The sequence below is a fragment of the Salvelinus namaycush genome, chromosome 35, assembly GCF_016432855.1.
Source record: "Salvelinus namaycush isolate Seneca chromosome 35, SaNama_1.0, whole genome shotgun sequence".
Lineage (NCBI taxonomy): Eukaryota > Metazoa > Chordata > Actinopteri > Salmoniformes > Salmonidae > Salvelinus > Salvelinus namaycush.
In genome coordinates, this window is record NC_052341.1 from 6943667 (window position 1) to 6970603 (window position 26937).

At 43.8% G+C, this 26937-nt stretch overlaps 1 protein-coding gene across 1 annotated transcript in view; it reads right to left on the bottom strand.

The window, feature by feature from the left end:
- The window catches only part of stxbp4 (syntaxin binding protein 4), an 85872-nt gene that overhangs the window by 6412 nt on the left and 52523 nt on the right, over positions 1 to 26937 (bottom strand). The window contains exons 19-21 of the mRNA XM_038974603.1: positions 10198 to 10383; positions 4197 to 4313; positions 3671 to 3720 (exon numbers count right to left, since the gene is read on the bottom strand). Coding sequence (XP_038830531.1) covers positions 3671 to 3720; positions 4197 to 4313; positions 10198 to 10383 — 353 coding nt within the window. The remainder of the gene's footprint in view (positions 1 to 3670; positions 3721 to 4196; positions 4314 to 10197; positions 10384 to 26937) is intronic.

Consider the following 26937-nt stretch of genomic DNA (forward strand, 5'->3'; position numbering starts at 1 on the left):
ACATTTCTAAGTGACCCCAACCTTTTGAACGGTAGTGTATATACAGTTGAAGTCAGACGTTTACATACACCTTAGCCAAATACATTTAAACTCTGTTTTTTCACAATTCCTGACATTTAATCCAAGTAAAAATTCCCTGTTTTAGGTCAGTTAGAATTATCACTTTATTTTAAGAATGTGAAATGTCAGAATAATAGTACAGAGAATGATTTATTTCAGCTTTAATTTCTTTCATCACATTCCCAGTGGGTCAGAAGTTAACATACACTCAATTACTGTTTGGTAACATTGCCTTTAAATTGGTTAACTTGGGTCAAATGTTTCAGGTAGCCTTCCACAAGCTTCCCACAATAAGTTGGGTGAATTCTGGCCCATTCCTCCTGACAGAGCTGGTGTAACCGAGTCAGGTTTGTAAGGCCTCCTTGCTCGCACACACTTTTCAGTTCTGCCCAGACATTTTCTATAGGATTGAGGTCAGAGCTTTGTGATGGCCACTCCAATACCTTGACTTTGCTGTCCTTAAGCCATTTTGCCACAACTTTGGAAGTATGCTTGGGGTCATTGTCCATTTGGAAGACCCATTTGCGACCAAGCTTTAACTTCCTGACTGATGTCTTGAGATGGAGCTTCAATATATCCACATAATTTCCCTTCCTCATGGTGCCATCTATTTTGTGAAGTGCACCAGTCCCTTCTGCAGCAAAGCATCCCCACAACATGATGCTGCCACCCCCATGCTTCACGGTTGGGATGGTGTTCTGCGGCTTGCAAGCGTCCCCCTTTTTCCGCCAAACATAACGATGCTCATTATGGCCAAACAGTTCTATTTTTGTTTCATCAGACCAGAGGACATTTCTCCAAAAAGTACAATCTTTGTCCCCATTTGCAGTTGCAAACAGTAGTCTGGCTTTTTTATGGCGATTTTGGAGCAGTGGCTTCTTCCTTGCTGAGCGGCCTTTCAGGTTATGTCGATATAGGACTCGTTTTACTGTGGATATAGATACTTTTGTACCCGTTTCCTCCAGCATCTTCACAAGGTTCTTTACCTATTTTTCTGGGATTGATTTGCACTTTTCACACCAAAGTACGTTCATCTCTAGGAGACAGAATGCGTCTCCTTCCTGAGCGGTATGATGGCTGTGTGGTCCCATGGTGTTTATACTTGCGTACTATTGTTTGTACAGATGAACATAGTACCTTCAGGTATATGGAAATTTCTCCCAAGGATGAACCAAACTTGTGGAGGTCTACAATTTTTTTTCTGAGGTGTTGGCTGATTTCTTTTGATTTTCCCATGATGTCAAGCAAAGAGGCACTGAGTTTGAAGGTAGGCCTTGAAATACATACACAGGTACACCTCAAATTGACTCAAATGATGTCAATTAGCCTATCAGAAGTTTCTGAAGCCATGACATACTTTTCTGGAATTTTCCAAGCTGTTTAAAGGCACAGTCAACTTAGTGTATGTAAACTTCTGACCCACTGGAATTGTGAAACAGTGAATTATATGTGAAATAATCTGTCTGTAAACAATTGTTGGGAAAATTACTTGTGTCATGCGCAAAGTAGATGTCCTAACCGACTTTCCAAAAGTATAGTTTGTTAACAAGAATTTTGTGGAGTGGTTGAAAAACTAGTTTGAATGACTAAAACCTAAGTTTATGTAAACTTCTGACTTCAACTGTATTTAAAATACTGTCAGAAAGAGCACATGTTCATCTTCATAAAAAACTACTTTTCCCATCTCAAGAGGATAAATAAATAAATGACCATAGTAAGTGCCTATCAAGTGCCAAATAAAGTAACAGGAATGACCATAACAGGGTTGACGAATTCAACTTAAATCAGCCATAAATCCCTTTGTGACAGGAGGAATGGATACGTGTTATGTGCAACATGGAGTGGCAATTGAATGTAAGCTTCACCATCAAAAAAATGAAATTGTTAAAATATTTCTAGACTGTCTATCTATGTTATGCTCGACCCGCTTCGTTTTCCACCAGAAAATGGCCAAAAAGAGTAGAACCATCTCACCTGATTTTACTCTGTGGTTTGACTATTAGACGTTCAACGTATCTTTAGATTATTTTAAAAGGGAATAGTTTCACCATATTAAAATGAGAGTTCAGTTCACGTAACAGGGTGGACCTTAACATGAAGGGCAGATGTAAATGAATTACTAATCACATTAAATAAATAAGAATCTTCAGAAATGACTGTCAATGCAACAAAAATAACTAAGGCTTTACAACGATGGTTAATCTTGGAGTAATGTTGGGATTAAGTGGGTTAAAATCTTCCTAGAAGTGACAGCTTTGACAGAGGGACATTTTGGTACTTTAGCCTTTATTCATATACAAAATCGGATTGCTTGAATTCTCCATGTAGTCTATAGTAAAGATCACTTAATTTAATATAACAGGCTTTTAAAATTAAATATTGGTGCACAATTTCTACTTAAAATATCAAAGGGACCAAAAAGGAACTCATTTCGTGGAATGACTCAGAAACAGTGTGGGACCCTTCACAACCGTTAATTATCATTCAGCTGAGTCTGATGCTTGATTCAGAGCTCTACTCCATCCTGTTGGATAAGGAGCAGATGAGAGGAGAACTCTACTAAATGGGTTCTGCTGTCTACAGGGTCCCTCATTACACACCTACCCACCGATATGGGTCCTGCAGAGGTGCCTGGGTCAAACGCACGCATACACAGACACAGACACACACAGATAGATAAAGACACACAGGAGTTGGCACACAGACACACACACACAGATAGATAAAGACACACAGGAGTTGGCACACAGACACACACACACAGATAGATAAAGACACACAGGAGTTGGCACACAGACACACACACACAGATAGATAAAGACAGACAGGAGTTGGCACACACACACACACACACGGCTAGATAAAGACACACAGGAGTTGGCACACACACACACGGATAGATAAAGACACACAGGAGTTGGCACACAGACACACACACACACGGATAGATAAAGACACACAGGAGTTGGCACACAGACACACACACACACGGATAGATAAAGACACACAGGAGTTGGCACACAGACACACACACACACAGATAGATAAAGATACGCACACAAAGGAAAGCTGCAGGAGGTGTTAGAGATTGGAATTTGTTAGAGACTGCTAGACAAACACACACACACACACACACACGCACACACACACACACACTCACTCACGCACACACACTTGCACACAGACACACACATGAAGGGAAGTTACAGGAGGTCTTACATATTGGGTCTTTATAGACACACAGTTTAGTAAAACTGATGGGATTATACAGAATAACATACTGTCTGATTAACTGAAAAGGTTAAGGAAAAATGGTCTGTTAAAAAAAATTGCTTTTATGCTTGTCTTTACAATTAGGAGTGTATAGACTTGGTCAGAGCTCTGCTGTGTCTGCCAACTGTTGCTAGTAGCAACAAGTTAAATGTCATCTTTTTGAGCATCACTCGCTGCAATCTAATGTCACCATAACCCATTAACGGTTTCCTGTATACACTGAATGAATGAGATACTCAGAAAGACAGCCGGCTTTTGAATGGGAAAGGACGGAGGCAGACATTTTATTAATACTCACTCTATTCATTGGAATACTGAGCACCATAAACATTCTTACCCGTAGCTCTTCACAGGTCCTTGATTTTCAATGAGGAAGTCTTGGACATTCTGAATGGGAATGAATGACAAGATTAGTATTATTTGAATTGACAGCTGTGTCTCCAATACTCTATTTCCTATATGGTGCGCTACTTTTGACCAGGGCCCATACATAGGGCCCAAGCATAGGGCCCAAACAGGGCTCTTGTCAAAATTAGTGCACTATAAAGAGAATATGGTGCCATTTGGGACACATCCGATGAGACCACATTTCTGAACACCACAAGCCTATTTATCAGATCTGGGTTCAAATACTATTTAAGATATTTCAATGACTTTCACATACATTTCGAAGTAAGTACTTGATCATTTTTATATTTATTTCCAAATGCAGTTGGAAATTATTGGTATGTATTTAAAAATACTCAAATACACAGACACATTTTCTTTTTCAAATAAAAATAGAGCATGCTTAGATGTCATTTTAAGGCCGCAAAATGTGAAGACTGTGCAAGGGGTGTGTAAACTTTCACTAGGCACTGTACCTCCACGAAGTTGAGCAGTTTACCCATGGACACCTCAACGCCCTTTTTGGCCTCCTCGTTCTTCCTTAGTTGACACTCCAGAACGGCCACTCTCTTCTTCAGCTCCTCTGTCTCATCCTATCAGAAAGGACAACAACACAGAGATTAGGTCGTCAGCTTGGAATTTACTGAATGGCCCACATCAGTGGCCAACATCTGGATGAGTTTTCAAGTTGAAAGATTGGCTGTATTTTCAATAGGGTTGTCATAGCTACTCAGTTAACTTTTTGTATTTTAGTGCACTATTTTATTTTTTAGCGTGACTAATCGTATTGTCTGGAAGCGTAGAAAATACACTGAAAACAAGTTGATATTGAGGATAATGAAAACGTGCTTTATCAATTTACCTGATTTTGCTAACTGTTACTTTGGACAAAATCAAGATGTCAATATTCTTGTAATGCTTTTTGTATAAAAAAATCTTAAATTACAGCTCAATTTGAGCAAATTCTGAATTTGCGATTAATCTTGATAAACCACAGCAAATCCTTTTATGAACACAATAAAAAAAAAATGTTTTACAGCCCTAATTTTCAATAGTGACATTTTCAATAAAGTGTCATTCATTGATGATAGTTTCATTATTTTATAAACTATTGCAAACTAATCTATTGTGACTGCTAAAAGTATGATACTATTTTGTTTGTTTATAAACACTTTTCCATTGACTATGTACACACTATACTACTGTATGTACTCTGAGTGCCAAAACTGTGACTGGTGATGTAATTATGGTCCAGGTACAGGTCGCTAGCCAGATCAGTACAAATAACCTGACAACTTTAAATGAACGTCACTGAGATTCAACATGAATACATTAATGATGCAGCAGGAGCAGCTCTGGTCCTGAATAATACAAGTCAAATGCTGACCCACTTTTACTGAACAGAACAGAGAGAAAACCTGGAGTGGTTTCACATACATGAGGGTTGTAGATCTGGAGGGGACTCACACAGTAAGGAAGGGTGGGGAGTGACAGGAGAGAAAGGAAAAGCAAGGAGGGGAGATGATGTTAAGAATGAGGAAGAAGTCTTAACTTATTTTACTCACACAGGGAAGCAGGAAATCCTGGAGCAGACTTGCAGGGAGAGGGGAAAACCAGGAGCTTTGCTTAGCACAGCACAGGGGCGAGGGAGGAACCTGGAAGATGGCGCCAACAGACATGGCAGCTCAGCTTCCAGTTTCTAAGCAACTTTGCAGAATTTAGTTTTTTTGTGTGTAATTTTTTAGAACTTTTTTTGTTATTACATACAGCCGGAAATAACTTTTAGATATCAGAGCAACAGTAATTCACCAGCATTACGACCAGAAAAACAACTTTCCCGAATTGGATCTTTTGTTCGTACCCCCCAGATTATTGAATTTATCCTAGAGGCTGCTCCAAGACGCCGCTGGCGGAAAAGAGATATTCGGAGTGGGCTTCTAGTCTGACTCAGGAGGCGTACACACCATCCACGGCTTCCGAGTATTTTACTCGCTAATGTTCAGTCCTTGGACAATAAAGTACAAGAGCTCAGGGCGAGGATTTCCTTCCAGAGAGACATTAGGGACTGTAACATTCTCTGTGTCACGGAATCATGGCTCTCTCCAGATATACTCTCCCCGTCCATACAGCCAACTGGGTTCTCAGTACATCGCGCAGACAGGAATAAAGAACTCTCCGGGAAGAAGAAAGGCGGGGGTGTATGTTTCATGATCCACTACTCATGGTGTGATTGTGATGATGTACAGGAACTGAAGTCCTTTTGTTCAGCCGACCTAGAATATCTCACAATCAAATGTCAACCAAATGACCTCCCAAAAGAATTCTCTTCGGTTATAGTCACAGCCGTGTATATTCCCCTTCAAGTCGATACCACGATGGCCCTCAAGGAACTACATTGGACTTTGTGCAAACTGGAAACCACATATTCCGAGGCCGCATTTATTGTAGCTGGGGATTTTAACAAAGCAAATTTGAGGAAAACGCTACCGAAGTTCTATCAACACATTGCTTGTAGTACTCACGCTACAAAAACTCTCGACCATTGTTACTCTCCCTTCCGGGATGGCTACAAGGCCCTCCCTTCGGCAAATCAGATCACGACTCCATTCTGCTTCTCCCTTGCTATAGGCAGAAACTCAAACAGGAAGTACCCGTGCTAAGATCTATTCAACGCTGGTCTGACCAATCAGAATCCATGCTTCAATATTATTTTGATCATGCGGACTGGGATATGTTCCGGGTTGCCCCTGAGAATAACATTGACGTATACACGGACACGGTGACTGAGTTCATCAAGGAAGTGCATAGGGAATGTTGTTCCCACTGTGACTATTAAAACCTACCCAAACCAAAAACCGTGGTTAGATGGCAGCATTCGTGCAAAACTGAAAGCGTGAACCACCTCATTTAACTGCAAGGTGACTGGGAATTTGGTAGAATACAAATGGCTCAGACACATACAGTTGAAGTCGGAAGTTTACATACACCTTAGCCAAATACATTTAAACTCAGTTTTTCATAATTCCTGACATTTAATCCAAGTAAAAAATCCCTGTTTTAGCTCAGTTAGGATTACCACTTTATTTTAAGAATGTGAAATGTCAGAATAATAGTTGAGAGAATGATTTGATACAGCTTTTATTTTTTTCATCACCTTCCCAGCGGGACAGAAGTTTACATACACTCAATTTGTATTTGGTAGCATTGCCTTTAAATTGGTTAACTTGGATACAATGTTTCGGGTAGCCTTCCACAAGCTTTCCACCATAAATTGGGTGAATTTTGGCCCATTCCTCCTGACAGAGCTGGTGTAACTGAGTCAGGTTTGTAGGCCTCCTTGCTCGCACACGCTTTTTCAGTTCTGCCCACACATTTTCCATAGGATTGAGGTCAGGGCTTTGTGATGGCCACTCCAATACCTTGACTTTGTTGTCCTTAAGCCATTTTTCCACAACTTTGGAAGTATGCTTGGGGTCATTGTCCATTTGGAAGACCCATTTGCAACCAAGCTGTAACTTCCTGACTTATGTATTGATGTTGCTTCAAGATATCCACATAATTTCCCTTCCTCATGGTGCCATCTTTTTTGTGGAGTGCACCAGTCCCTCCTGCAGCAAAGCATCCCCACAACATGATTCTGCCACCCCCATGCTTCACGGTTGGGATGGTGTTCTTCGGCTTGCAAGCATCCCCCTCCTCCAAACATAACGATGGTCATTATGGCCAAACTGAAAGCCTGCTCATTTTTGTTTCATCAGACCAGAGGACATTTCTCCAAAAAGTACGATCTTTGTCCCGGTTTGCAGTTGCAAACCGTAGTCTGGCTTTTTTATGGCTGTTTTGGAGCAGTGGATTCTTCCTTGCTGAGCGGCCTTTCAGGTTATGTCGATATAGGACTCGTTTTTCTGTGGATATAGATACGTTTGTACCCGTTTCCTCCAGCATCTTCACAAGGTCCTTTGCTGTTGTTCTGGGATTGATTTGCACTTTTCACACCAAAGTACGTTCATCTCTAGGAGACAGAACGTGTCTACTTCCTGAGCGGTATGACAGCTGTGTGGTCCCATGGTGTTTATACTTGCGTACTATTGTTTGTACAGATGAATGTGGTAACTTCAGGCGTTTGGAATTTCTCCCAAGGATGAACCAGGCTTGTGGAGGTCTACACATTTTTTTCTGAGGTCTTGGCTGATTTCTTTTGATTTTCCCATGATGTCAAGCAAAGAGGCACTGAGTTTGAAGGTAGCCCTTGAAATACATCCACAGGTACACCTCAAATTGACTCAAATGATGTCAATCAGCCTATCAGAAGCCATGACATACTTTTCTGGAATTTTCCAAGCTATTTAAAGGCACAGTCAACTTAGTGTATGTAAACTTCTGACCCACTGGAACCCACAACTGTTGTCTGTAAACAATTGTTGGAAAAATTACTTGTGTCATGCGCAAAGTAGATGTCCTAACCGGCTTGCCAAAAGTATAGTTTGTTAACAAGAAATTTGTGGAGTGGTTGAAAAACGAGTTTTAATGATTCTAAATGTATGGAAACTTCCGACTTCAACTGTATGTGGCAGGGTCTACAGACAATTCCGGATTACAAAGGGAAAACCAGCCTCATCGCAGACACAAATGTCTTGCTTCTGGACAAGCTAAACACCTTCCTTGCCCGCTTTGAGGATAACACATTCCCACCGACATGGTCCGCTCCCAAGGACTGTGGGCTCTCGTTCTCCGTGGCCGACGTGATTAAGACATTTAAGCGTGTTAACCCTCACAGGACTGCAGGTCTAGACGGTATCCCTAGCCGCGTCCTCAAAGCATGCACAGACCAGCTGGCTGGAGTGTTTACGGACATATTCAATCTCTCCCTATCTTAGTCTGCTGTCCTCACTTGCTTCAAGATGTCCACCATTCTTCCTGTACACAAGAAAGCAAAGGTAACTGAACTAAATGACTATCGACCCGTAGCACTCACTTCTGTCATCATGAAGTGCTTTGAGAGGCTAGTTAAGGATCATATCACCTCCACCTTACCTGACACCATAGATGCACCTCAATTTGCATACCGCCCCGATAGATCCACAGATGATGCAATCGCCATTGCACCTCACACTGCCCTATCCCATCTGGACAAGAGGAATACACCATAGTACCCTCCAAGCTCATCATTAAGCTCGGGACCCTGGGTCTAAATCCCACCCTGTGCAACTGGGTCCTGGACTTCCTGATGGGCCACCCCCAGGTGGTGAAGGTAGGAAATAATACCTCCAGTACGCTGTTCCACAACACAAGGGCCACACACGCTTCCAACTCAATCATCAAGTTTGCAGACGACACAACAGTAGTAGGTCTGATTACCAACAATGACGAGACAGTCTACAGGGAGGAGGTGAGGGCCCTGGTGGTGTGGTGCCAGGAAAATAACCTCTCCCTCAACGTCAACAAAACAAAGGAGATGATTGTGGACTTCAGGAGACAACAGAGCGAGCTAGCCCCTATTCACATCGACGGGACCGCCATGGAGAAGGTGAAAAGCTTCAAGTTCCTCTGCATACACATCACTGACAGTATGCAATTGTCCACCCACACAGACAGTGTCTGCGTACACACATCCGTACCCACACATGCAGTCAGTTAGCCTAGGAAACAAAACATTGTAGCGGCCTCCCTCTTGACAGCAAAGAGAAAAAAGTTTTAGAGTTCATTTCCTGCAATTCTACACATTTTGCCATGGGGCATTGAGGAAATGTTGCAGTTTTGGAGCAAGTTGCACCTTGTGTATTCTACTATTCTAACTCTCAACAGCAGTTTTGGAAATTGATCTGCGGGCCTACAAAAGGGGAGCCGCGGGCCGCTAGTTGCTCATCCCTGCCTTAAACCAAGTTAATAATACGTGCGGTTGAGTCGTTGCGGACATCTTGCTTCTGGACAAGCTAAACACCTTCTTTGCCCACTTTGAGGATAACCCAGTGCCACCGACATGGTCCGCTCCCAAGGACTGTGGGCTCTTGTTCTCCGTGGCCGACGTGAGTAAGACATTTAAGCATGTATGTGATACATGTTAATAATACATGCGGTCGAGGAGTAGACTGTTATTCATTCCAACAGGGGAATGTAGTGTAGTCTGTTAGCTCACACTGGGCACAGGTTTATAGGCCCCACACACGAACGGACGGATAGTGAAGTCTGTTACCCCAGACTGGGGTTATAGGCCCTGCAACACACTAAAAAAGGAAAAGGAGAATGACATGAAAAGGAGAGAGAGAAGGAAAGACAGTAAGAGAAGAGCGCAACAAAAAAACATCTTCGCCAGGAGGTCCACAGTTCTGCTGCTCATATGGCCTGGTCGACAGTAGTGCACTACATGAACAATAATAGCACGGTTCAAAACTGTGTAGGGTATTGGCTCTGGTCAAAAGTAGTGCACTACTGTATCTAGAGATTAAAGGGTATGATTTGAGACTCAGTCTGTGTTACCTGCACCTGGCTGGACTGGCCGGGCTGCTCTGTCCTCTGGGTCTGGAGCTCAGCTATCTCAGCCTCTAGGAGATGGATCACCTCCTCATAATCCATCTCCATCCCTCTGGCCTGCTTCTGGGCTGCCTTAGACAGGTGGATCCGGCTCCGCAGTGCACGGCTCTCCTCAACTCCAGACTTGACCTCCTACCATCGACAGGAGAGGACAGTTAAACAGGAACAGGGGTACAGGAGGTGGGCTTGTTGCCTTGAGTCCAGAGTGGACCAACTTAAACTCAATCATATGTTTGACATCTTAAATGATCGTGGCCCAGGTTACATGAAAAAACACATTGATATGGTCTGTAACCAATACCAGAACTGGTGTGTTGTCTAGTAAAATCCCAAGAGTAAACAGGACTGCGAGGAGCACGTTTTTCCATACAGGCATTTGTCTATGGAACAGCCTCCCCTTAGAGATCAAGCAAGTAAAAGTAGCTTTAAAAAGCAGGCAAAGTTTTTCATTTAGACAAGGTTGTCTAATTAAGGGAAACCACTCCACTGCCCCTTGTGCCCCCTACTGCTGGCCAGGTGGATTTATTTAAAGGATCGGTGTGATGTGCAATTAATAGATTGTTTTAATGTGAAGTGAATATGGTTGATTTTTAAGGTTAGGAAGAAGTGATGTGAATAGTGCCACTTTTTTAGGATGTCAATATAAATGAATGTATTTATGGTTGTTCGTAATTTTGTCTTCTCTTTTAATCATTAAATGTGTTATTGTTTTTACCATCGAGGACCACTTTAGAAACAAACGTTTTAATTAATACTTTCAAGTGATATCCTCTGGGTCCACATTGTGCATTTTGTTGTATTTGTCTGTGTCCCAAAGTAAATTCAATTCTATTCAATAGGCAAAGGTTCAGTGCATGTTGAAATTGTGAGGGAACATTTTACTGCTTGAATGAACAAACAAACGAAAGGAGGAAGGAAGGAAGGAATGAAGGAATGAATGAACGACAATGAAAAAGCAGGATGCTACATTATTTTCTCGGTTTGAATGGTGCTTTGCTTCAAAACAATTATTCACTTCTTCCCGAGGATTTTAGCTGTCTGGTCATTCTCTGATGGAGGATAAGTGTTCTGAGGTCATTCTCACAAGCTAGAGACATCGAACTAGAATAGAGACAACGAGCTAGAGTAGAGTAGAGACAATGAACTAGAGTAGAGACAACGAACTAGAGTAGAGACAACACACTAGAGTAGAGACAACGCGCTAGAGTAGAAACAACGCGCTAGAGTAGAGACAACGAACTAGAGTAGAGACAACAAGCTAGAGTAGAGACAACGAACAAGAGTAGAGACAACACACTAGAGTAGAGACAACGAACTAGAGTAGAGACAACGAACTAGAGTAGAGACAACGCACTAGAGTAGAGACAACGAACTAGAGTAGAGACAACGAACTAGAGTAGAGACAACACACTAGAGTAGAGACAACACGCTAGAGTAGAGACAACGAACAAGAGTAGAGACAACGAACAAGAGTAGAGACAACACACTAGAGTAGAGACAACGAACTAGAGTAGAGACAACGAACTAGAGTAGAGACAACGCACTAGAGTAGAGACAACACGCTAGAATAGAGACAACACGCTAGAGTAGAGACAACGCACTAGAGTAGAGACAACACACTAGAGTAGAGACAACACGCTAGAGTAGAGACAACGAACAAGAGTAGAGACAACACACTAGAGTAGAGACAACGAACTAGAGTAGAGACAACGAACTAGAGTAGAGACAACGCACTAGAGTAGAGACAACACACTAGAGTAGAGACAACGAACTAGAGTAGAGACAACGAACTAGAGTAGACACAACACACTAGAGTAGAGACAACGCACTAGAGTAGAGACAACGAACTAGAGTAGAGACAACGAACTAGAGTAGAGACAACGAACTAGAGTAGAGACAACACACTAGAGTAGAGACAACGAACTAGAGTAGAGACAACGAACTACAGTAGAGACAACAAACTAGAGTAGAGACAACGAGCTAGAATAGAGACAACGCGCTAGAGTAGAGACAACACACTAGAGTAGAGACAACGAACTAGAGTAGAGACAACGAACTAGAGTAGAGACAACGCGCTAGAGTAGAGACAACGCACTAGAGTAGAGACAACGAACTAGAGTAGAGACAACGCGCTAGAGTAGAGACAACACACTAGAGTAGAGACAACGAACTAGAGTAGAGACAACGAACTAGAGTAGAGACAACGCGCTAGAGTAGAGACAACGAACTAGAGTAGAGACAACGCGCTAGAGTAGAGACAACGAGCTAGAGTAGAGACAACGCGCTAGAGTAGAGACAACGAACTAGAGTAGAGACAACGCGCTAGAGTAGAGACAACGAACTAGAGTAGAGACAACACACTAGAGTAGAGACAACACACTAGAGTAGAGACAACGCGCTAGAGTAGAGACAACGCACTAGAGTAGAGACAACGAACTAGAGACAACACGCTAGAGTAGAGACAACGAACTAGAGTAGAGACAACGAACTAGAGTAGAGACAACACGCTAGAGTAGAGACAACGCGCTAGAGTAGAGACAACGAACTAGAGTAGAGACAACGAACTAGAGTAGAGACAACAAACTAGAGTAGAGATAACGAACTAGAGTAAAGACAACACACTAGAGTAGAGACAACGAACTAGAGTAGAGACAACAAACTAGAGTAGAGACAACACGCTAGAGTAGAGACAACACGCTAGAGTAGAGACAACGAACTAGAGTAGAGACAACGAACTAGAGTAGAGACAACGAACTAGAGTAGAGACAACACGCTAGAGTAGAGACAACGAACTAGAGTAGAGACAACGAACTAGAGTAGAGACAACACACTAGAGTAGAGACAACGAACTAGAGTGGAGACAACGAACTAGAGTAGAGACAACGAACTAGAGTAGAGACAACGAACTAGAGTAGAGACAACGAGCTAGAATAGAGACAACGAACTAGAGTAGAGACAACGCGCTAGAATAGAGACAACGAACTAGAGTAGAGACAACGAACTAGAGTAGAGACAACACGCTAGAGTAGAGACACCGCGCTAGAGTAGAGACAACACGCTAGAGTAGTGACACCACACTAGAGTAGAGACAACACGCTAGAGTAGAGACAACGAACTAGGAGAGACAACACACTAGAGTAGAGACAACGAACTAGAGTAGAGACAACGAACTAGAGTAGAGACATTGCGCTAGAGTAGAGACAACACGCTAGAGTAGAGACAACGCACTAGAGTAGAGACAACGCACTAGAGTAGAGACAACGAACTAGAGTAGAGACAACACGCTAGAGTAGAGACAACGCGCTAGAGTAGAGACAACACGCTAGAGTAGAGACAATGCACTAGAGTAGAGACAACGAACTAGAGTAGAGACAACGAACTAGAGTAGAGACAACGAACTAGAGTAGAGACAACGCACTAGAGTAGAGACAGCGCGCTAGAGTAGAAACAACGCGCTAGAGTAGAGACAACGCACTAGAGTAGAGATAACACGCTAGAGTAGAGATAACACGCTAGAGTAGAGACAACACGCTAGAGTAAAGACAACGAACTAGAGTAGAGACAACACGCTAGAGTAGAGATAACACGCTAGAGTTGAGATAACACGCTAGAGTAGAGAACACGCTAGAGTAGAGACAACATGCTAGAGTAAAGACAACGAACTAGAGTAGAGACAACGAGCTAGAGTAGAGATAACACGCTAGAGTAGAGATAACACACTAGAGTAAAGACAACGAACTAGAGTAGACAACACGCTAGAGTAGAGACAACGAACTAGAGTAGAGACAACACGCTAGAGTAGAGATAACATGCTAGAGTAGAGATAACACGCTAGAGTAGAGAACACGCTAGAGTAAAGACAACGAACTAGAGTAGAGACAACACGCTAGAGTAGAGATAACACGCTAGAGTAGAGACAACGAACTAGAGTAGAGACAACACGCTAGAGTAGAGATAACACGCTAGAGTAGAGACAACGAACTAGAGTAGAGACAACACGCTAGAGTAGAGATAACACGCTAGAGTAAAGACAACGAACTAGAGTAGAGACAACGAACTAGAGTAGAGACAACACGCTAGAGTAGAGACAACACGCTAGAGTAAAGACAACGAACTAGAGTAGAGACAACACGCTAGAGTAGAGACAACGAACTAGAGTAGAGACAACGCACTAGAGTAGAGACAACACACTAGAGTAGAGACAACACGCTAGAGTAAAGACAACGAACTAGAGTAGAGACAACACGCTAGAGTAGAGACAACACGCTAGAGTAGAGACAACGAACTAGAGTAGAGACAACACACTAGAGTAGAGACAACACGCTAGAGTAGAGACAACGAACTAGAGTAGAGACAACACGCTAGAGTAGAGACAACGAACTAGAGTAGAGACAACGAACTAGAGTAGAGACAACACGCTAGAGTAGAGACAACACGCTAGAGTAGAGACAACGCACAAGAGTAGAGACAACGAACTAGAGTAGAGACAACGAACTAGAGTAGAGACAACACGCTAGAGTAGTCAACCCACTGGGCACACACTGGTTGAATCAACGTTGTTTCAACGTAATTTGTCTTGTCAACGTATTGTGACATGGAATCAAAGTGAAAAATGCATTGGATTTGAAACAGGTTATCACTCAGTACTGTTCTCATCTCAACCAGAATTGTAAACATTGAAATTAGGGTAAAACTTCAACTTAAAAACACTGACTTAACCTGACTAACAGGTTGAAACATCAATCTACTTTCAACACAATCATCAGAACTATGTAGACATAGAAATTGCATTGAAAATTCCACATAAAAAGGTAAAAATCTTCTTCATCCTATATTTAAAGGGGGGGATGGTATATGGGTAATATACCACGGCTAAGGGCTGTTCTTACGCACAACGCGAAGTGCCTGGACACAGCTCTTAGCCGTGGTATATTGGCCATATGCCACAAACCCCCGAGGTGCCGTATTGCTATTATACCCTGGTTACCAACGTAATTAGAGCAGTAAAAATAATGTTTGTCATACCCATGGTATGACAAACCGGGTATTATGATATACCACGGCTTTCAGCCAATCAGCATTCAGGGCTCGAACCACCCAGTTTATAATCAAGAATATATCATCAAAATCATTTAAGACATACAATTATATTCGCATTTGTGTATTAGATTTTCTCATACCCGATGCCTTTTATAAACTCAGCAAAAAAATAAACATCCCTTTTTCAGGACCCTGTCTTTAAAAGATAATTCGTAAAAATCCCTATAACTTCACAGATCTTCATTGTAAAGGGTTTAAACACTGTTTCCCATGCTTGTTCAATGAACAATAAACAATTAATGAAGATGCACCTGTGGAACGGTCGTTAAGACACTAACAGCTTACAGACGGTAGGCAATTATGGTCACAGTTATGAAAACTTAGGACACTAAAGAGGTCTTTCTACTGACTCTGAAATTGCTTTTCACATCCTCACACTGCTTTGTTTTACAGATGGAATCCCCAGTAGGGGGAAACCACTGGCCGGCCCACCACCGTTGTTATTGTTGCCGAGCTGAAGATCATCATGAAAACATGTGCAGTACATATTGTGCTCTTCGCGCGTGCAATATTGTCCAACGTTTACAGTAACTTCTTCGTTGTTGTAATATCACAAAACGGACGTGGCTGTTTCACACTAAGGATTAAAAATCGAAAGTGTAATAAATAACCAGAAGCTTTCTACTCAGATTTTAACTAATTATACCAGAACCTGGCAACCCAGTACCTGCCGGGACACATAGTAGAGTAGTTCAAAGTGGACGTGAGGAGAGGTAAAATGGACCCAACCTGGACAGGCGTTTTCCTGAGCAGTCCAACTGGACATGTAGGGAGCACAGGGGGGTTTCAGTTCTGTTCAACAATTGCTATGTTGCGTGACGATTTGTACCGTACGACACGTATCCCCAAAACGGTGCGCAACGTTCTTCAACAGCCTTTGAGATACTTCTGTTCCCGTTTGGTGGGTGTGGCGAGATCAATATGGATGTTTGACCATTTGAAATAGCAGCATTCCATACACAATCGTTCAGTACAGTACCGTTTCCATTGAATTAAAAGGTTGAACACTTGTGTGTTTGTGTTTGTGTGTGTGTGTGTGTGATGATCCAGACCTTTTGCAGACCCAACAGGATTAAGTAGGGCTCTGAATCAAGGGTCAAGGGTGAATCAAGGGTCAAGGGTCATCCACTGTTTCTATTTTTGCCTGGTTATAAAACATCCAACTCTGAACTTATTATGAAGTGTTGAGATAAAATAAGTTTTGAACAGTTTTTATGTCTGAGAAATGTATATTGTGTAAGTATCTTTCCAGCATAATCAGTATACATTCGGATTAGGGCCAGGAGTTTTTCTGACCACGTGACCTGGCCTGGAAAAACTCCTGGCCGTACCTGATACCATGATAATATGGTAGATAAGTGACATTGAAGGCTGAGGCCCATTTTTACTTTTGTTACCATCTACACAAGCTGTCCTCTGTTATTAAGGTGCAGTTCATACTTTTAACAGAAACACGTTTGGTGACGATTACTTCCGGCCTCTGAAGACCTAAAAAACATCCTGTTTCGTGTTTCTAGTGGCATAACATGCATTGGTCAGTGAGTTTGAAACCTTTTTTACAGATACCCCCCTGTGCTACCCCCTACCTAGTGTTCTATTATCCGTCAGTAGAAACGGGTCAAGGATGTAGCAGTCTAGTCATAACTCACATGGACATAAACAACAATTTTGACAACACATTTTCTGGGGTAATTTCTGATCTCTGCTGATGGTTAAAAATAAATATCTCCCCTTGTGTCTCTCTCACGCACACACACGCACACGCACGCACGCACGCACGCACGCACACACACCCTCCAGACTATCTGTTCCTGTTATTGCCGGTTAGAATACTGGGAATTCTATCAATTCTGAGAACCGACGTTCCGAGAAGAGGAGAGAGAGAGAGGGATAAGACTTAGGCTGGGATAGATCACAGCACACAGGAAGGACGTGAAAGAGCAGAGAAATCCCTCCATAACGTATCAATATAAATATGTACACTACCGTTCAAAAGTTTGGGGTCACATAGAAATTACCTTGTTTTTGAAAGAAAACCACATTTTTGGTCCATTAAAATAACATCAAATTGAACAGAAATACAGTGTAGACATTGATAATGTTGTAAATGACTATTGTAGCTGGAAACGGCAGATTTTTTTATGTTATATCTACATAGGCGTACAGAGGCACATTATCAGCAACCATCACTCCTGTGTTCCAATGGGACGTTGTGTTAGCTAATCCACGTTTATAATTTTAAAATGCAAATTGATCATAAGAAAACACTTTTGCAATTATGTTAGCAGAGCTGAAAACTGTTGTCCTGATTAAAGAAGCAATAAAACTGGCCTTCTTTAGATTAGTTGAGTATCTGGAGCATCAGCATTTGTGGGTTCAATTACAGGCTCAACATGGCCAGAAACAAATAACTGTTGAAGGCCAGCATCCCGGAGTCGCCTCTTCACTGTTGACGTTGAGACTGGTGTTTTGTGGGTACTATTTAATGAAGCTGCCAGTTTGTTTCTCAAACTAGACACTCTAATGTACTTGTTCTCTTGCTCAGTTGTGCACCGGGGCCTCCCACTCCTCTTTCTATTCTGGTTAGAGCCAGTTTACGCTGTTCTGTGAAGGGAGAAGTACACAGCGTTGTACAACATCTTCAGTTTCTTGGCAATTTCTCGCATGGAATAGCCTTCATTTCTCAGAACAAGAATAGACTGAGGAGTTTCAGAAGAAAGTTATTTGAGGTGAGAGAGAGAGAGAGAGAGAGAGAGAGAGAGAGAGAGAGAGAGAGAGAGAGAGAGAGAGAGAGAGAGAGAGAGAGATAGAGAGAGGTAGAGAGAGGTAGAGAGCGAGAGAGGTAGAGAGCGAGAGAGGTAGAGAGCGAGAGAGGTAGAGAGCGAGAGAGGGTAGAGAGGATCGAGAGAGAGAGGGGAGAGAGGGTAGAGAGGATCGAGAGAGAGAGGGTAGAGAGGATCGAGAGAGAGTAGAGAGGATCGAGAGAGAGAGGGTAGAGAGGATCGAGAGAGAGAGGGTAGAGAGGATCGAGAGAGAAAGAGGATAGAGAGGATCGAGAGAGAAAGAGGATAGAGAGAGCGAGAGGGCGAGAGAGAGAGGGAGAGGTAGAGAGAGAGGTAGAGAGAGGTAGAAAGAGAGAGAGACAGAGGTAGAAAGAGAGAGAGACAGAGGTAGAAAGAGAGAGGTAGAGAGAGACGGAGGTAGAGAGAGAGAGAGAGAGAGAAGTAGAGAAAGAGAGAGGCCGAGAGAGAGCGAGAGAGGTAGAGAGTGAAGTAATGATCTCGTGCATTTTTAGATAGATTTAGAGTTAGATAAACTTTGATTTTTTGTCAGTAACATATACAGGATGCTACCCTCTACAACATAACCGTCACTCCAAATCAAAACTCAAAACCTACAACCTGATTTTGGACGGAATTACAAAATCACCTGGAAGGCTTACAACTACCAAAGATTATTATTCCAACGCTATACAGCAAATGCTCTGGAAATCAACAGAAACCTGAAAACACCATCCAACCTGGAACTGAATGAGTAATGTTTAGTCTGAAGCTATATTTTATTTCCACAAGCCAAGAAGAAAAACACATTATTTTATAATGACTGGATGCTAAATTAAGGCTGCCAAGCTTGATACAACATCAATTAGCTCTGACGTGTCAAGTGAGAGCTGTCAAAGCTATTTAGCCCAACAACGTCAGGAGAGTCGAACAGTCTACTCCAACCAAATGGAGAGGCCTTAGAAGCTGCCTCCCGCTGTTCAGAGGTAATTAAAATACAGTACTCTGTGTATGTAAAGAACGATAAGGAAAGAAAAGATCACAAAATGAAGCTCCTTATGGAAAATCAAGAGACACTTTTTGCTGACTATTATAAAAATGGGAACATCAGCAACCTCATCTTCCACACAGACAATCCCCTGGCATGGCACAGTGCTATATTAGCACTGTTAAGAGAGGGGGTGTTAACGAGGGGTGGAAACTCAGGATACTAGACAACGAGGACTCTGAGTCAGCTAATATAAATCTCTATAAGACTGGAACAGTATTGGTACAGGGTAACCCCAAACAGTTTCAGCTGGACTTTCACCTAATCAAAGAATTAGCCCAGACGGAGAAGCTCTCCCTTTAGAAAGATACCCCCACCCCGAGCGGGTCAGACCAGACCTCTTCATTATATAACCCCACAGACGAGCAACCCCAGGCGGAAAGCCAACCTCCCAGCACAGAGTACTACCCCCTCATTGAAATGAAGGATACATTTACCCAGCTGGAGGTAAGACAGGTGGAGCTGGAACAGCAGGTGATTACACTCCAGTCAGCACAGACCCAGACAACAGTCCAGCACAACAACACCCCCTTAACCAGACCCAGAGAGCTGGAGGTGGAGAGAGACATATCTGCACTCTGGACTGTGTTGAGACAACTTCAACAATATAAAAAGCAAGAGCAGGAAAAGAACAGAGCACTAGAGGAGAGGATCAGACTGCTGGAGGAGAGGGTGAGGGGGATGGCGTGTGACAGAGAACAACCCACTAGAGAGGTGGCCACCCCCGCAGAGAAGCCAGCAGAACAGCCCACCTCAGCTCCTGACAAAAGTCTCGACACCACAGCAGAACAGCCCACCTCAGCTCCCGACAAAAGTCTCGACACCACAGCAGAACAGACAAATGGAGAGCCCCAAGCCCAGGGGATCTCACCCCCCCCCCCAAACACACACACACACACACACACACACACACACACACACACACACACACACACACACACACACACACACACACACACACACACACACACACACACACACACACACACACGACACAGATTGTACTCCTTATGGACGCACTAGAACAGTCTGCAGCACCCGGCCTCACACTACTAGAATCTGAAGTCAAATGTCTACTGTTTGCTGATGATCTGGTGCTTCTGTCACCAACCAAGGAGGGCCTACAGCAGCACCTAGATCTTCTGCACAGATTCTGTCAGACCTGATCCTTGACAGTAAATCTCAGTAAGACAAAAATAATGGTGTTCCAAAAAAGGTCCAGTCGCCAGGACCACAAATACAAATTCCATCTAGACACCGTTGCCCTAGAGCACACAAAAAACTATACATACATTTGCCTAAACATCAGCGCCACAGGTAACTTCCACAAAGTTGTGAACGATCTGAGAGACAAGGCAAGAAGGGCCTTCAATGCCATCAAAATAAACATCAAATTTGACATATCAATTAGAATCTGGCTAAAAATACTTGAATCAGTTATAGAACCCATTGCACTTTATGGTTGTGAGGTCTGGGGTCCGCTCACCGACCAAGAATTCACAAAATGGGACAAACACCAAATTGAGACTCTGCATGTAGAATTCTGAAAAAATATCCTCCGTGTACAACGTAAAACACCAAATAATGCATGCAGAGCAGAATTAGGCCGATACCCGCTAATTATCAAAATCCAGAAAAGAGCCCTTCAGTTCTACAACCACCTAAAAGGAAGTGATTCCCAAACCTTCCATAACAAAGCCATCACCTACAGAGAGATGAACCTGGAGAAGAATCCCCTAAGCAAGCTGGTCCTGGGGCTCTGTTCACAAACACAAACACACCCCACAGAGCCCCAGGACAGCAACACAATTAAACCCAACCAAATCATGAGAAAACAAAAAGATAATTACTTGACACATTGGAAAGAATTAACAAAAAAACAGAGCAAACTAGAATGCTATTTGGCCCTAAACAGAGAGTACACAGTGGCAGAATACCTGACCACTGTGACTGACCCAAACTTAAGGAAAGCTTTGACTATGTACAGACTCAGTGAGAATAGCCTTGCTATTGAGAAAGGCTGCTGTAGGCAGACCTGGCTCTGAAGAGAAGACAGGCTATGTGCTCACTGCCTACAACATGAGGTGGAAACTGAGCTGCACTTCCTAAACTCCTGCCAAATGTATGACCATATTAGAGACACATATTTCCCTCAGATTACACAGATCCACAAAGAATTCAAAAACAAACCCGATTTTGATAAACTCCCATATCTACTGGGTGAAATATCACAGTGTGCCATCACAGCAGCAAGATTTGTGACTTGTTGCCACAAGAAAAGGTCAACCAGTGAAGAACAAACACCATTGTAAATACAACCAATATTTATTCTTATTTATTTTCCCTTTTGTACTTTAACCATTTGCACATCGTTACAACACTGTATATATACATAATATGAATTTTGTAATGGATTTATTCTTTTGGAACTTCTGTGAGTGTAATGTTTACTGTTCATTTTTATTGTTTATTTCACTTTTGTATATTTTCTACCTTACTTGCTTTGGCAATGTTAACATATGTTTCCCATGCCAATAAAGCCCCTTGAATTGAATTGAGAGAGAGGTAGAGAGGTAGAGAGGTAGAGAGGGAGAGAGGTAGAGAGGTAGAGAGGGAGAGAGGTAGAGACGTAGAGAGGGAGAGAGGTAGAGACGTAGAGAGGGAGAGAGGGAGAGACGTAGAGAGGGAGAGACGTAGAGAGGGAGAGAGGTAGAGAGGTAGAGAGGGAGAGAGGTAGAGAGGTAGAGAGGGAGAGAGGTAGAGACGTAGAGAGGTAGAGAGGGAGAGATGGAGAGACGTAGAGAGGGAGAGACATAGAGAGGTAGAGACGTAGAGAGGTAGAGAGGGAGAGAGGTAGAGAGGTAGAGAGGGAGAGAGGGAGAGACGTAGAGAGGGAGAGACATAGAGAGGTAGAGAGGGAGAGAGGGAGAGACGTAGAGAGGGAGAGACATAGAGAGGTAGAGACGTAGAGAGGTAGAGACGTAGAGAGGTAGAGACGTAGAGAGGTAGAGAGGGAGAGAGGGAGAGACGTAGAGAGGGAGAGACATAGAGAGGTAGAGACGTAGAGAGGTAGAGAGGGAGAGAGGTAGAGAGGGAGAGACGTAGAGAGGTAGAGAGGGAGAGATGTAGAGACGTAGAGAGGGAGAGAGGTAGAGAGGTAGAGAGGGAGAGAGGTAGAGACGTAGAGAGGGAGAGAGGTAGAGAGGTAGAGAGGTAGAGAGGGAGAGACATAGAGAGGTAGAGAGGTAGAGAGGTAGAGAGGGAGAGACGTAGAGAGGTAGAGAGGGAGAGAGGTAGAGACGTAGAGAGGTAGAGAGGGAGAGAGGTAGAGACGTAGAGAGGGAGAGAGGTAGAGAGGTAGAGAGGTAGAGAGGGAGAGACATAGAGAGGTAGAGACGTAGAGAGGTAGAGAGGGAGAGACGTAGAGAGGTAGAGAGGTAGAGAGACGTAGAGAGGGAGAGACGTAGAGACGTAGAGACGTAGAGAGGTAGAGAGGGAGAGACGTAGAGAGGGAGAGACGTAGAGACGTAGAGACGTAGAGAGGTAGAGAGGTAGAGAGGTAGAGAGACGTAGAGAGGGAGAGACGTAGAGACGTAGAGACGTAGAGACGTAGAGACGTAGAGAGGTAGAGAGGTAGAGAGGTAGAGAGACGTAGAGAGGGAGAGACGTAGAGACGTAGAGACGTAGAGACGTAGAGAGGTAGAGAGGTAGAGAGGTAGAGAGACGTAGAGAGGGAGAGACGTAGAGACGTAGAGACGTAGAGACGTAGAGAGGTAGAGAGGTAGAGAGACGTAGAGAGGGAGAGACGTAGAGACGTAGAGACGTAGAGAGGTAGAGAGGGAGAGGGAGAGACGTAGAAAGGTAGAGACGTAGAGAGGTAGAGACGTAGAGAGGTAGAGAGGTAGAGACGTAGAGAGGTAGAGAGGTAGAGACGTAGAGAGGTAGAGAGGTAGAGACGTAGAGAGGGAGAGACGTAGAGAGGGAGAGACGTAGAGAGGGAGAGACGTAGAGAGGTAGAGACGTAGAGAGGTAGAGAGGTAGAGAGACGTAGAGAGGGAGAGAGGGAGAGACGTAGAGAGGGAGAGACGTAGAGAGGGAGAGACGTAGAGAGGTAGAGACGTAGAGAGGTAGAGAGGTAGAGAGACGTAGAGAGGTAGAGAGGGAGAGAGGGAGAGACGTAGAGAGGGAGAGACGTAGAGAGGTAGAGACGTAGAGAGGTAGAGAGGTAGAGAGACGTAGAGAGGTAGAGAGGGAGAGACGTAGAGAGGTAGAGAGGGAGAGACGTAGAGACGTAGAGAGGTAGAGAGGGAGAGACGTAGAGAGGTAGAGAGGTAGAGAGGGAGAGACGTAGAAAGGTAGAGACGTAGAGAGGTAGAGAGGGAGAGACGTAGAGAGGGAGAGAGGGAGAGAGGGAGAGACGTAGAGAGGTAGAGACGTAGAGAGGGAGAGAGGTAGAGAGGGAGAGAGGTAGAGAGGTAGAGAGGGAGAGAGGTAGAGACGTAGAGAGGGAGAGAGGTAGAGACGTAGAGAGGGAGAGAGGGAGAGACGTAGAGAGGGAGAGACGTAGAGAGGTAGAGAGGGAGAGAGGTAGAGAGGGAGAGACGTAGAGAGGTAGAGAGGTAGAGAGGGAGAGATGTAGAGACGTAGAGAGGGAGAGAGGTAGAGAGGTAGAGAGGGAGAGAGGGAGAGAGGGTGAGAGGTAGAGACGTAGAGAGGTAGAGAGGGAGAGAGGGAGAGAGGTAGAGAGGGAGAGAGGGAGAGAGGGAGAGAGGGAGAGAGGGTGAGAGGTAGAGACGTAGAGAGGTAGAGAGGGAGAGAGGTAGAGAGGGAGAGAGGGAGAGACGTAGAGAGGTAGAGAGGGAGAGACATAGAGAGGTAGAGACGTAGAGAGGTAGAGAGGGAGAGACGTAGAGAGGTAGAGAGGTAGAGGGAGAGACGTAGAGAGGTAGAGAGGTAGAGGGAGAGACGTAGAGAGGTAGAGACGTAGAGAGGTAGAGAGGGAGAGACGTAGAGAGGTAGAGAGGTAGAGAGGTAGAGACGTAGAGACGTAGAGACGTAGAGAGGTAGAGAGGTAGAGAGGTAGAGACGTAGAGAGGTAGAGAGGTAGAGACGTAGAGAGGTAGAGAGGGAGAGAGGGAGAGACGTAGAGAGGGAGAGACGTAGAGAGGTAGAGACGTAGAGAGGTAGAGAGGGAGAGAGGGTGAGAGGTAGAGACGTAGAGAGGTAGAGAGGGAGAGAGGTAGAGACGTAGAGAGGGAGAGAGGTAGAGAGGGAGAGAGGGAGAGACGTAGAGAGGTAGAGAGGTAGAGAGGGAGAGACATAGAGAGGTAGAGACGTAGAGAGGTAGAGAGGGAGAGACGTAGAGAGGGAGAGAGGGAGAGACGTAGAGAGGTAGAGACGTAGAGAGGTAGAGAGGTAGAGAGGTAGAGAGGGAGAGAGGGAGAGACGTAGAGAGGTAGAGACGTAGAGAGGGAGAGACGTAGAGAGGTAGAGAGGTAGAGAGGGAGAGACATAGAGAGGTAGAGACGTAGAGAGGTAGAGAGGGAGAGACGTAGAGAGGTAGAGAGGGAGAGACGTAGAGAGGTAGAGACGTAGAGAGGTAGAGACGTAGAGAGGTAGAGAGGGAGAGACGTAGAGAGGTAGAGAGGTAGAGAGGTAGAGAGGTAGAGAGGTAGAGACGTAGAGACGTAGAGAGGTAGAGACGTAGAGAGGTAGAGAGGTAGAGACGTAGAGAGGTAGAGAGGTAGAGACGTAGAGAGGTAGAGAGGGAGAGAGGGAGAGACGTAGAGAGGGAGAGACGTAGAGAGGTAGAGACGTAGAGAGGTAGAGACGTAGAGAGGTAGAGACGTAGAGAGGTAGAGAGGTAGAGAGACGTAGAGAGGTAGAGAGGGAGAGACGTAGAGAGGTAGAGAGGGAGAGACGTAGAGACGTAAAGAGGTAGAGAGGGAGAGACGTAGAGAGGTAGAGAGGTAGAGAGGGAGAGACGTAGAAAGGTAGAGACGTAGAGAGGTAGAGAGGGAGAGACGTAGAGAGGGAGAGAGGGAGAGAGGGAGAGAGGGAGAGACGTAGAGAGGTAGAGGTAGAGACGTAGAAAGGGAGAGAGGTAGAAAGGGAGAGAGGTAGAGAGGGAGAGAGGTAGAGAGGGAGAGAGGGAGTATGATAGGATTAGGGGTTAAGGTTAGGGTACGGGTTACCCAGCCAGCACATCTTTTTTTGGGGGGGATCTTGGTGAGTGTGTTGTTGTCTTATGGTTATTTTGCATACAACCTTCCCACAACGTTCTGGGAATGGTGCAGGACACCCAGCTAGCACATAATGTTCCGAGAACCACATGTTTCTTAGGTGGGAATTTCAGAACTTTAGCATAACGTTTTCTGCAGGTTTGTCATGGTTCTATTTAAAGTCATATTCTCAAAGCATTAAGAAAACGTTCAGGGATCCATAGTAAAACGTTCTCAGACGCTCCATGAAACCTAATAATGTAAGTTCCCAGAACAGGTGAAAATGTTACTTCCATTCTCAGAACGTTTAAAACAGTTTTCACCAGTCAGGAAACGTATGTCTTCGTTCCCAGAACCAACGGGAAACCAAAAACATATGTTCCCACAACTTCCAAGGAACCAAATGTGCTAGCTGGGAAAAGTTAGGGTTAAGATTAGGCGAAGGGTTAGCTGACATGCTAAGTAGTTGCAAAGCAGCTAAAAAGTAGCAACTAGTTGCAAAGTTGCTACTAACTAGCTAAAATTGTCTGTGATGCGATTCGAACACGCAACCTTTGGGTTGTTATACGCCCACCCATCCTCCCCGACCAACCTCCCTCCTGTTTGAGTGTCACAGATTTAAAATGACCATGTTACTTGGATTCTTTGAGGCCAGGCTGGGGTGACAGCAGGGGTTTAGTTATGTAATGCTGCTGAGCAGTAGTACCCCAAAAAAGTACCAAATTCTCATACTGGAGAAAAGTAAAGATACCTTATAACAGAAAATGTCTCAAGTAAAAGTGAAAGTCACCCAGGAAAATACTATTTAAGTAAAAGTCTGAAATAATTTAGTTATACTTAAGTATCAAAACTAAAAGTATGAATAGTTTCAAATTCATTGTATTAAGCAACCCATACAGCACCATTGTCTTACGGATATCCTGGGGCAACATTTACAAACAAAGCATGTGTGTTTAGTGAGTAAGCCAGATCAGAGGCAGTTGGTCTGACCAGGGATGTTCTCTTAAGTGCGTGAATTGGACCATTTTCCGGTCCTGCTAAGCATTCAAAATGTAAGGAGCACTTTTGGGTGTCAGGGAAAATGTATGGAGTAAAAAGTACATTGTTTTCTTTAGGAATGTAGTGAAGTGAAATTACAAGTTGTCAAAATGATAAATAGTACAGATAGACCCCCAAAACGACTTAATTAGTACTTTAAACTATTTTTACTTAAGTACTTTACACCACTGCTGCTGAGTCTGCAGGAGATCACTATAGAGAGCTCTTCAAGGGAGCATCCTAAATGACACCCTATTCCCTATATAGTGCACTACTTTGGACCCTATGTAGTTCACTACTTTCTGAATAGGGTGCCATTTGGATGGGCCCTGGTGAAAAGTAGTGCAATATAAAGGGAATAGGGTGCCACTTGGATGGGCCCTGGTGAAAAGTAGTGCAATATAAAGGGAATAGGGTGCCACTTGGATGGGCCCTGGTGAAAAGTAGTGCAATATAAAGAGAATAGGGTGCCATTTGGGATGCAGACAAATATAATCTA